This window comes from Falco biarmicus, chromosome W, assembly GCF_023638135.1.
Source record: "Falco biarmicus isolate bFalBia1 chromosome W, bFalBia1.pri, whole genome shotgun sequence".
NCBI lineage: Eukaryota > Metazoa > Chordata > Aves > Falconiformes > Falconidae > Falco > Falco biarmicus.
In genome coordinates, this window is record NC_079310.1 from 10847724 (window position 1) to 10860546 (window position 12823).

Below are 12823 nucleotides of genomic sequence, written 5' to 3' on the forward strand. Positions count from 1 at the left end.
AGATGGCTGGGTTAAACTGTGCTCAGCAGTCCATGTAGTCTGAATTCAATGTAGGGTAATGTCTTTGAACCGTACCTCTAAATACTTCTGTGCATTTAGTCTGAAGTGACATACCCCAGATTTCTCAGAAAGCTGATATCTGAGCAGGGGTCTGAGCTTGGATTTCCTGCCTCTCTGTATGAACTTCTTCATAATCAAATCGCTTTTCTTTTTTACAGTTGTGGAGGGCACACAATGACATGGGAGATTTAAAATGCTGGCAGATCATATATTCGTAAATCTAACATTATACATCTAGCACAAATATTCAAGCTTTCATTCTTTGGCAAATTAATTCATACTTTCTCCTTCATCTAGTGAAGAATTATCTTGCAGCATGGTGATGATGTTGGTTTGATTGCAATAATAAATTTGGTTGGTTGGTTTGTTTTTAAGGAGAAATATGCCTTACTTTTTTTTCTTCTTCTCAAAGGCTGATGAATTCTTCATCAAAGCAGTAACGCTGAAGCAGGTGAGGAGGGTGAGGATAGGGCATGATGGCAAAGGAGGAAGCAGTGGCTGATACCTTGCCAAAGTGATAGTGAGGGAAGAAGGACAGCCAGAAAGTGAGGCTGTGGAATCCCCCTGCTACAGGTACTGGAAACAATGCTTGCAAATTATGCCTCCATCTATACATTTGTCAGACTTTGAAAAGCCTACCTGTTGTTCCAAGACTGGAATTTTCTGAGCACAGCTTAATCCTTTTTATTTATTCATTCATTTATTTTTGCTAAGCCTGAAAGCAAAGAGTGTGGATTGGGAGGTTTAAGATATGGTTAACTCCCCTTACCAAGCAAAGAGCAATCTGAATTGTGAACTCCTCAGCAATTAGCTCAGTAACACAGAGCATTTCCAAAAGATGAAATCCAACCTTCCAGTACCACATCCAGTGTCACTGCAATTGCCTGCTGCAGAAACACACTTTGCAATCTGCTGCAGTCTGCTAGTTTTATTGCATGCGTGGAATGAGGTTCTGATCCCTCACATGCACATCCCATCTTGCCAGGAGCAATAGGATGCTATTTTTGTGTTGGAAGAATGCAAAATTGTTATGCTGCCATCTCAAGATCTCCTTGCATGAAGGGAAGTGCACATCATACAGGCAGAGATAGTGGCAGAGCAGAGGGTTGTGACTTACCCCTATGGGTGGGTTATAAATGTATTCTCTTTCCTAGACAGTGAAGTGGCCCAAAGAAATGTGCTGTGCTGAGGCTACCCATGAGGAGTGAGATGCACCATCTGTCCTGGCACTAACTAGGGTCTGCCTCAACATTGCAGCACAAACTAGAGAGAACTGGGTGAAAACACGAGACTAACTTCAGTGTAGCTCAGTGTCCTGTAAAGTCCTTCTTGCCCTCTCAGGATGTCCACCCTGTAGGATGGAAGTCCATTGAGCTCCACCTAACAGCATCAAGCACCTATTCTAAAAAGTCATCTCCTGGGGGACAAGTGGGGTTGTAAAATGTAAACACAATTATTTTTAAATTGCAAAGGTAAAACCTCTAAGCTGGTTACTTGTCTCTTGTCTTGGAAGAGCTTCACTGTAATAAGGGGAGTCAGCCCCAGCCTCTCTGCATTGCTAAAGCCATGTCACATCAGAGAGCAAACTCACCGGGGAGACAGCACGGAGCAGCAGATGCAGTGTCATCTTGGTTGTGAAAAGCAAGCCAGTCTCTCCCTTTTGGAAGAACAAACCACCATGTTGTCATTGCTGCCTTTTGATGCATATTTAACAACCATATGTTTTACTGAGTTAAGCAAGCTAGACAGGTTTTTACTTGGACATGAAGTGTCCATGCGAAGAGCTGTTTTGCTCAGACTCCTCAGAGATATTTCTGTGTCTAACTGCTCTGCGCAGCTGGCTTGTTTTAAAGATTTCTTTTTGAATTGTCTCCTTGACTGTTTAACTGGGTGCCGTCTCTCAGCTTGGAGTGATGACCCCTTCCCCTTAGCTTTACACCCGTGGGTCAGAAGCATCAGTCCCAGGGCATTTCCCTCAGGCCAGGGACTGAAAAAGGAAGGAGAAAAAAATAAAATCCCTTCTCCCCAAAATATTCATGGAGTAGTGTGTTCAGGCTTCAAGTGGTAACTGATGGAATTCCACTCTTCTTACCTTTCTTAATGTCTCTTTTCCCAAGCGTTATCAGTGTTGTTTGTGTGGCTGTATTTGCTGTCCTTGTGCCAGCATTATCTCTTCCTCTCAGACTGAGAAGGTGACATGACTGATCGCCTCAAAACACAGGGACAGCTGCTCCCTCTCACTATTTTTGGTGCCTGTGTCTCTTGGGAGACTGGGGCATCATCGCAGTATACGGGTGTCATCAGGGAGTCTGGAGATATCTGAGGGCAAAGGTGTTCACCTACTGCATCCTCCATTGTGAGGGATAAACACCTCCATGACCTGCAGCGTTTGGATGTTCCCCTCCAGTCCTGTAGGCCAAGGACAGCTTATGTCCTGGCTGCTTTGGCAGCTGCTCAGAGAGACTTGCTTCACCTGCTTCTTCAGAACCAAGGTGTTGAAGAAGGCTTGGCCAAGAAGAGCCAATGCAAGTAGGGTTAGCTAGGGATGCCATCTGGGGGACACCAGGGAAGCTTCTGCTTCTGCTTGGCCAGTCTGTGGCCAACCAGTAGACATGCTGATGTTTTCATTGCCTTCATCTCCAAGACCAGATTAACTTCCACCCTGCTACACAGCATGGTCTGGAGCAAACACCTGCTGCTGCTGTGGTGTCCTTACTGAAAGCTACTCTATTGACTTTCTGCTGCCTAGCTGATACTGTGAGACAGCTAGAGGACAAAATGCCTTCTAGCAGAAACACATCTCACCCGTGCAGAAAGCTTCACAGGCTTCTTCACTCTGTAAAGACTAGGCTGTACCAGCATGTGGAGAGCAGACACTGTAGCAAAGAGCTGGCTAACCAGCTTCCAGTAGAACTGATGTCTGCAGGATACCCTTATAGATCTTCATCACACAGAACTCGTTGAAGTCTCTGTTTTCGTTATTTACATATCCATATACATGGCTGTGTTTTCTCTTTTAATTTGAAAGCTTTTTTATGATTCTGTGGGAAACAAGAGCTCCATGAGTTTTGTTGTACAAGGGAGCCAGGAGAGATAAAGGGAAGCTAAGTGGATTAATTGTGAGTTTGTGTCAGATTCAGGAAGAGCATTGAGAAATAATGACTCCCAGGCCTGTGCTTTCAACTCTTAAAACAGTTAGTTGTAAAGGGAATGGCTTGTAGCTCTTCTTAGAGTCAGTGATTTTTAAAGCGATCATTTGATCTGTGCATGTAAGAGGTAAATGTAAGTAACGTCTCCAAGCGTTATTTGCAGAATTACTAGTACATCACTTGGGTGCACTGCAGTATGATTCCTCCCTTATGACCATGTGACATCATAATATCCATGTGTTCTGTGGTGCAAATGAACAATTTATACCTCAGAATACCTGATGTGGTTTTAGGTATCGTGATTATGAATACTGCTAGAAAGTTCAAGATTAAGGAGTTCACCTTTTGCCCAAAACTGGAGCCAAACCTTTCTGAAGCTCATCACAGAGTTCTTCAAATTTCATTTTCTCCTCAAGGCTCTGTGGAAGTCCAGGAATGGACTAGCTGACATTCTCTCAAATAGCCTATTTTTTATAGTATTTATATCCCAGACAGAAATGAATTTTCAGTCAGGCAGTCATGAGTTCATTATAGGATAGAATTTTATATGCTATAAATCATTACAGCTCCACTGAAATCTTCAATGATACTTCATTACATTTTTTTTCTAAGCATATGGACTGCAACATCCTAATTTTTCTCCAGTGCGAGCATAAGGGAACATCGATAATTCTCTGAAGAACAGACAAACCATGAATGGGATTATGCACTAGGAGACTGCTGTGAAAGAACATTTATTCAGTCAAATGCCAAAAGTGTTCATCATACAAAAGATCCAGAGAAATCTCCTTTGGTTACCTAAAAATAGACTGAAATGTCTATCAATTTTACACATATTTTTATATATAGATTGTATTTAAAGACACACACAAATACATATGTACCTCTGAATCTAATGGATGTGCTAATCATTATAATTGCACACAGGCTATCATCTTCTGGATTTCACATGCTATATATGATCTCATACCATATATTTTCCAGTGCTTCCCTGACTCTGACCCTCTAGAAGTTCTCTCTGAAATGGCTTTCATGTCAGATTTGTGTCTGCTTTGGATTATTTGACATACAATATCTCTTCAGAACCAAGTATGTGATACAGGACAAGACTACAGCCTTGCAAATCCCACAGTGGCATGTGAATTACATGCACTGAAATCATATGGAAGCTCTGATAAAATAAAAGATTTTGACAGGTCTTTTGTACTAGGAATATGATGGCACTATGCTGAAAAATTCTATTTTCTGCAGCCTGATCTGTTTATAATGTGTCAATCCATTTGTGTTCAGTGTAAGACTATAAACCCCTGGTTGCAATCTGCTGCTCAGTGATATGCTATTGGAATTAGATTGAAGTAAAATTAGGATATTGCAGCATACGTGCTGAAAGGAAGGAACACAGTGGCATTGTTCATCCAAATACTTCCTCTGTCACTAAAGTCATATTCTTGAGAAAATAGGGCTTCTGCCACTTCTGGCTATTCTCTTGGCTGAAACAAAGTAAGGAGCCTTAAGCCACTTCTGGTGATAAACCTCCCTCTTCCTCCTCCAGTCCAAGAGATAGTCATTCCCTTGCCATCAGCAGCTACCAACATTGGTAGGGGGAATTTCTTTATCTAGGGGTGTGTCATCCTTTTTTGATTCATTTTTCTCATCTGCCCTCGCTGCTGAAGCAGTTAGCATTTGCTGTGCTGCACAGAGATCTGTTTCTGGTGGGATGTGTTTTCATCCCGCCCCCTTGGCGCAAAAGTGGTTCACCCAGATTCATCTCATGTTTTCCTAAAGCATCAGCAGGGGTGAAGGTGACAGAAAACAACAGCATGTACATTGGCGACAGCAGAAACAGCAGCTTGCAGGACACAAAAAACAGCAGCAGGAGAGCAAGCGTGTATCTACCTTGTGAGCTTCTGCCTTCCTGAAGGCCATGCTGAATTCAATGGTCCTGGGGTGATGGAGTTCAGGCTGGAATCTTGTGGGTCCTCCCAGTTAACATCCATGTACGCAGAAGCATCTTGACTTTGGGATGATGTGATCCCCTAGCCATTGGATACCTCCTCAAGAACGTGAATCCTGAGCCAGAATCAAGAACTACATGATACAAAAGTATTAAGGACCAGTTCTAACAGGTAAAAAAAAATAAATCCCTGACATCAAAACATCAATAAAGGCTTCCTTTCTTAAGATAACATGATATCTTGGCATGCTCCTCTTCTGCCCTCCTTGCACTCTACCTTTGCTCAATTCTTGACATCAATTTCATGGTCTTCCCCACAGATTTTTCTGCTCCTCTATCCCTATTACATCTCTCAGCCTCCACTGAGGCACAACACCATGTCTGATGTCCTCAAATGGTGTTCGTGTGATTATCACATGTTCATTGCCTTCATGCTGACCCCCTTAGCTTTTAGTCCTTTTCAAGCCACCTGCACATGGCCACCTGCTTTAGAGTGAAAGGGAAGAATAAGAGGTAGGCTGCATACCCGACGATCAGCCAGAACTTGGAGGGGAGCTGGGAGTAGAGACATGTGTCTGTGCGGTGGGGCTGTATGAACCTCTTTTGCATGGGGATTTCACTGCTAGTGCTTCTGGGACCAGACGGCTCTAGCTCATGTTTGGATTTCTTTCCTGGTGCTGTTTTTTTGCATGGTTTCTTTGTGCTTACTGTTTTCTTCTGGGTGGGAAAGGAGAGGAGGAGACTAAAAAGGTAACATTGTTTCAGATGGATAAAATGGAGACCTAGAATTCTTGGTCTTCCAAAAATATCTGGTTACTTCTTGGTCACCATGGCAAGTCCAACTGGTCATGACTATAAGCTGTGCTGGCTTATGACCAACCAGATACCACAGGTTTGATCCAGCTCTCAGTGGGCATTTGTTCCTGTCCCCGAATCCCTGTTAAGAGGCTCGTTTGCTGTTTTCCTTGTGTGCTGGCTCATCAGCAAAATCAAAGATGGAAACGTAAATGGGAAATGAGCTCCCCTCCTTTTCGGTGTGAGGGTAAGCCAAGGAGAGCGTATGTGGCACAGCGGCACTGTGGGAAGCTGGAAGCACATCTGTGCTGCATGTGTTTGTGCAGAAGCAGGTCTTCTGTGGTCTGGTGTCATTCGCGCAGCTGCGTGGCTGCCTCTGAAAAAGAAACAGTTTCTGGGAATTTGTTTTTCTCTTTCTAGTTCTGGGAATTATTATAGCAATTTAAATACCTTGCATGACCTGCCAGAGCTAGCTCACTTGTCCTTCGCTCACCCCTGCTGGTTTTAAGGTGTATTTTTAACTGCAAAAGATGCTGCTGCAGATAGCTGTGTACCTGGGCTTTCCGGGAACTGTGGCTGCTCTCACGACGCGATGTTCAGGGACTGAAATGGCCCTGATGTGCCGCTGTGGGAAACCTGACCCTAAGCAGATGCTTACAGCAGTATCCCCAGTGCTGCAGCAGTCTAGGGTTGAAGTGGAAAGTGAGAAACCCCTGCCAGGGCCCTGGCTGCTTCGGTACAGCGGTGGCTGTGTGGCGTATGACGGGGCTGGGGCTCTCATTCCTTCACCTCTGAGGCTGAAGGAGCAGCTGTGAAGGTTACCAGATTAGCAATTGGTTCCCCTCCATTTTCCTTTCAGATTTTTTTCCCTTGAGATCATCCTACATTTTGCTTTGTGCCCGGCTCTTCTTCCTAATTAGTCTAGTTGGATCATTTAGGCTAATGTTGAGAAACAAAGGGAATCCTTCCTTTGGCTGATGCCAGCTGCCTCCATGTACCCAGCCCTGAAAATGGAAGTGACGTAATTCATCCTCTTCCTGGTTGAGAAAAAAGGGTTATATACTTATCTGTAAGGAAAGGAAAAGTGATGTTAGAGTTTATAATGAAAAACACTAAAAAAAAAGGGGAGGTTTAGTGACTTAGGTGCCATAAAGGTTGTAATCAAGGCAGCTAGTAGTAAAAGCTGCAAGTACTTCTGCTCAATGAAGTTCAATGCTTTTAAGAGACTGAGACTGCTCATTTACAGGAGTAACTTGTGATATGGAGTTTGTGTTTCCCAGACAGATGGATGCCACAGCAGATGTTTACTACTGCAAGCAGGGCTCTCATGATCTTTTCTTGGAAAAATGGAGGTATAAAGTATGGCTGCTGTAGGGTCTGGCCAAGCTCCTGCAAAGTTAACAGAGATACAGAGCCCTGTAAAAACATCTTTTTGACAATGGTGTTGATTTTTACTATGTGTGGAGCCAACCTAGATTTGCAAGGTCTAATAGGTCCTAATTGTTCAAAGATAATTTACTTCTGTTTGTAAACCAGATAGCTTGACAAAAATGAGGGTGATGGTCAGATTGTCCAAGAATTAGTGCCTGCTGGGGAGTCACCAATGCTAAAAAGTGAGTTTAGCTTGGAAAAAAGTAGGTCTGGGTTTGGGCTGTGTATGCACATATTTACTTGCTTTATTCTACTTAATAATTCATGTCAGTCCACAGCAAATCTACTGGCCTTTTTTGGCCATTCTTGTGCAATAAGATGCAGTAGGTCACTCGGGGGAGGGGGGGAATTCCTCTGACCCTTAAATCCTAGTTTATCAATGGGATTAATTTACATAAAATACAATAATCCCAAAATTATATATGTAGAAAGGAACTTTGATTTTAATGTCATGATTTGATTAGAATTGCTTTCTTGTGTAGCTTTCTTTGAAATATTTTGAATTGCTGCTCCTTTAGTAGAGTAAATTCTGTTGAATAATGTGTCCCCTGAAGAAAATCACGAAAAAGATTACATTGTCCTCTTCTGAAGAACCAGGGCTCCAACACTACAATTTTCTATAGAAAACAGCACTTACAGAGCTCAGGTTGAGATGCTTTTTGTTTTGTTTTGTTTTAGATAAAATGCCAAAGCTCTTGAATTATATTGTATGTATAAATAAAGTGAAATTTCCTCACTTGCCTAAGCTCATTTTTATGGCTTGGTAATCATATAACAGTGAGAGGGAGGAGTGTGGAATATTTTCTGCTTATTAGTGTAACTGTTGCATCTCTTACGTTTTGGGGAATAATTCCAAGGTGTAGCAGCTTATCCAGTGTGTCCCTGAGATGCTGGATGCACGAAGGGCGAGCAAAGCCCTCTCTGTGTCTGTAGCTGGAGCCCTCCTCCCCTATATCTGTTAGAAGCCAATTGCCTGGCCGAGCACTGGAGATGCCACTCAGTGTCTGTGTTTTGTACATTGATCTTGCTTTAAATGTCAGTTATCACATCAGCGTGAAGATGGGAGATATCCCTGGTGCCAGCTCAGACTCCAAATTTTTCATCAAACTCTATGGTGAAAAAGCAGAGTCTGGCAAAGAGCCTCTCTTAGTCTCTGATAATGATCTAGGCAATTATTTTGAACGTGGTCGAGTGGTTGAATTTACTCTAGATATGATGGATATTGGGAAGGTAAGAACTAATTGCAGGTGGCTCTGTACTTCACACAAGTGTCTGAATTCAGAATCAATAGAACACTCAGGATTGAATGTGGTGTAAGAATGTCTGACCTTTACATTGGATATTAAGAAATACATTTTGTATAGACTATTGCATTGACTGTCTAGCATGCAGGCACGTGAAGAGTGTTTTAAGCTTATAGTTAAATACATCTATAATTTTTTTACGTCAACAAGGTGCCAGGGGAAGGGGATTTTTATATATTAAGTAAATTCTGTTGGGTTGGGGGTTTTTTTCCCTGCCCTTTTGGGTTTTATTTGCTTTTTCAAAGATCAACTGAATACTGATTGGACACAATAACGTGGGTCTCCAGTCTGGTTGGTTCCTGGCCAGTGTCCAGATCACAGTTCCAGTCCAGGGAAGGCAGTACATGTTCCCCTGCAACTGATGGCTTGACAAAGATGAGGCTGATGGCAGGGTGGAGGTGGAGGTCTACCCAAGTGAGATTCTGCCTATTGAGAAATGTAAGAGAAGACGCATTGAGAAATGTGTGCTGTTTTATAGCTAGCACTAAATTTGTGTTACTAGCCTTCCTAAGGACCAGGACACCACTGTCAGACACCAAAACCAGAAAGTCCTTCTCCCAAAGAGCTTACGTTGATGAGGAAAGTAAAATATTCTCTTGATTTGTTTTCTAAAACAGTTGGTAGAACATTCCTGAGTTTTCCATCTCCATTTCCTGAGATTGTATGAAAACTTTACGTCCTGGGCAGCATAACACAGCACTAGGTGCTGTGCCTCTTCATTGCAGTATCAATGGGTTCTGCTTTTCTCACATTTATACACCTCGTTGCCCCTGTCCTGCACCAGCACCCATCCTGTCCTGCTCGTATTACCCCATTTCCTGGAAAAGGGAAGCTGCTTGATAAATAGAGACCAAACCTCTACTGGCTATTTGACTTTTATCAGTAGATTCATTTTCTTTTAAGGCTATGGTTAAAATTTGCCTTGGGATCCTGAGAAAGGATGCTGTGTTTTTCCTCTGCTCTGTGTAACTCCCTCCCTTGTATTACATTAAGGAGATCATTTAACCACTCTATAGTTAATACTGAAATGAAATTCCTTTTTAAGGCTCTATTTTGCACCCCTCTGACACTGCCTTAATACCTGCAAAAGGAAAACTATTAATTTAGTTCTTAGCAATGAGTTGAGGTATCTCACATTTGGTTTGGATAAGAGCAAATGGTTGGCTACATGGCTGTTTGTTAAGACAAGGTAATTTAATTTTGAACCTGAGCCCTTGGGAATGCTGTTATCTGAGCTTCTGTGCTTATTTAATTACTTTATTTTTGGACTAGTGATAAACTACGAGGTGTCTGTGGTTACCGGAGACATGCAGGCTTCAGGCACCAACGCCAAAGTCTTCATGCAGATTTATGGCGAGACTGGCAAAACAGAGTTGATCATCTTAGAAAACAGATCAAACAACTTCAAACGAGGAGCCACAGATATTTTCAAGGTATGATGAAGGCAGTTGTTGCCACTCCTATGAGGGGAAAGAAATGACCAGGCAAAACTGAGATATCAACAGAATAATTGGCCCAATCATACAAAACAATAGATTTTTTTAAAATAAAATTGCCAGATCTGTTGATATCTGCCATCCTCTATCCATATTTTTTGGAAGCTTTGTATTTCTTTTGGGAAGTTTTGTGTTTTGTGGAGTTACTTTCATCTTCTGCAGGAGTGGTAGCAAAGGTGTCATGCAAGAATATGGTCTAATAGCAGCATTTGTTTACCTTTACTTTCAAAAGGAGATACTCGTGTTAGATCTCAAAAGACCTTAAACTTACATTTTGGGCCTGACCACGTTTTATTGTCCCTTTATCTAGTTGGGGAAAAAGAAACCCCATGCAGAATGCAAGGAATCCTGGCTTTACCTGTGGTCACACATGCCATTAACCACAGGTACATGTTGTCAGCCCAACCCTGCAGAGCTTTGCTGCTGTAATTCGTCTGAAGGTGTGAGTGCCCTGTGGATTTTGCTGCCTGTAGCACTAGTCCAGTGAGAACTGCACAGTCACAGCGCCCAAGGTGTACAGCAAACTCCTCCAGCTCTCACTCTGGCTAGTGTTTGGGTTTACACTGCAGAGTCCACACCTCTTTCTGAAGAATGTAACAGTACAAAGAGTATTTGCAGAGGTGAAAAGCCTCAGGCATGGTGAACCAGGAGCTGGCTGATCCAGCAAGAGGTCCTGGGCTGACAAGGCTGAGCAGCGGGTGTGCACCGCAATGTGGTCAAGCATCCTCTCCAGAGTGGGGTCTGGCTGTGCTGAACTGCTGTCCTTTTCTGGCTTGCTTGCTTGCGTTTTCTGTCCAGCAAAACCAATATCTAGGGGAGAGGAATGGTCTTAGTTCTTGCCTTGATGTGGATTTAGAGCAAGGACAGGATGTGCCATCAGGGCATCTCAGAGCCACATCCTTCTGTACTGAAGGAACCTCAGGAGACACCAACATCTGGATAGTAAAGCACAGCATCCAGATGGAAGCAGAATTTAAGGCACATCTGTCCCATGTGACCACAGCACAAGGCTCAGTATGGTGGTGTCTGGGTCTCCTTGTGAATTTGCAGTATCATAGAGGTGGGATCCATCTCATCACAGTTAAGCACCTACTTGGAGCTAGTCGTGGAAGCTCCCCTGAATTATCAGGACTGGAGTATCCTTCCCATTGTCACTGGCCATGGAGATGCCTTTATCCACAGCTTTACCTCAGTTTTGTAACAGGTATTTTTGAGATCACTTTGCCTTCTCCTGCCTCAGTTTCTTTATAGAATGGAGTTAGTGATGTTTATCCATTTTAATGAGTTCTTTGGGATTTAAGATGACTAGCACCTTATAAATGTTCGCTTTTTAAAGACTATAATTTTAAGATTAGGTTCCTCTGATTTTAAAGGAAATAAGCTTTCCAAGATTTATGAGTAAAAGCTATTAGCCAATATCACATTTATAACAAAGCCATATGTACAGTGTTCTGTTTACATAGCCACACTTATATCCTCTCTCAGATGTTTATTGCCAGACTTGAAAGTTCTGCCCATTTTCTGTGATTTTTTTTTTAATAAGCACACAAGGCAGAAGGTCCAAAGCATTAATAGACAGATCCTCTATCTCTTTCATGATATGAATATTTACAGAAAGATACGGGTGAGAATAAGATTCTGTGAGCTACATGCTAATAGGAAATGCCATCAGTTATGGACAGGGCACGCAGGATGATTATAACAAATCTAAGCTTACAGTGGTGAAGAAAAGACACATTCTTTATGCCAGGACAGCTGGATCAATTTTAGTTTTCTGATAAGCATCGTGTGTGAAATTGATTTTGTTTTAATCTACTATCGAAAAAAAAATGTTTCTAGACTGAAACCTTCTATGCTAAGTTGCCAGATTTCAGCCTGAAGCAAATGTTTGCATGTTTTATAACATAAACACTGCCTAACAGCATAAGCAATCACCAGAAACAAATAATTGGTTATGGAAGGATTGCATGGAGTAAAACCTTCTCTCTAACTTTATTAGGTAGTAAACTGGACACATAATCTAAACCAAAAAGATTTTGTATCTGCTGTATTGGCTAGAGAGATGGAAATCTTACTGACAGAGCCTTCTGCCACTGATGCATTATAATCACTAATGATAGGATCCTCTCTGCACACTATAGCAAAGTGAGAAAATACTTTTCTAATTTTCCAGATGGGAAGGGAGAAGGGCAGCCCAAGCCCACAGTCCGTGTCAGAGATGAGGTTATATGAGCCCAAGTTTATTACTTTTTCACTGTACCATTATTGCTTCTTGCTTGGTTCATGTCTCTTGCTAAATATTAAATGTATCTTATTATTCATCTAAAAAAGATCTCAGGCACTGAAAATCTGTAAAAAAACAGTATGGCATTTTGGCATACTCACCTTTAATGCCAACATGGAGACAATGATGGTGAGGAGAGCAATGAAGAAGTAGGGAGCCCAGTAAATATGGATTCAGCTCCTGTCCTTGCTGTGGTTGCTCTGAGTGCCTGCAGCTCTATCTGTTCAGGTGGGATTTGGTGATGGAAAGCATGAAAGAATAAAACAGGAAGTAAAAAGTAAAGGTAAACATGCGTAAAAAAATTGATCTTATACTTGCTTAGATGTTTTGGGTGATGCTCTTCACTTTTG

The 12823-nt window shown here is 42.2% G+C and overlaps 1 protein-coding gene across 1 annotated transcript in view; it reads left to right on the top strand.

The window, feature by feature from the left end:
* Window positions 1-12823, top strand: part of LOXHD1 (lipoxygenase homology PLAT domains 1) — a 148139-nt gene that overhangs the window by 40854 nt on the left and 94462 nt on the right. Inside the window, 5 exon segments of the mRNA XM_056323194.1 lie at window positions 473-633; window positions 7495-7575; window positions 8430-8619; window positions 8939-9131; window positions 9966-10126. Coding sequence (XP_056179169.1) covers window positions 473-633; window positions 7495-7575; window positions 8430-8619; window positions 8939-9131; window positions 9966-10126 — 786 coding nt within the window.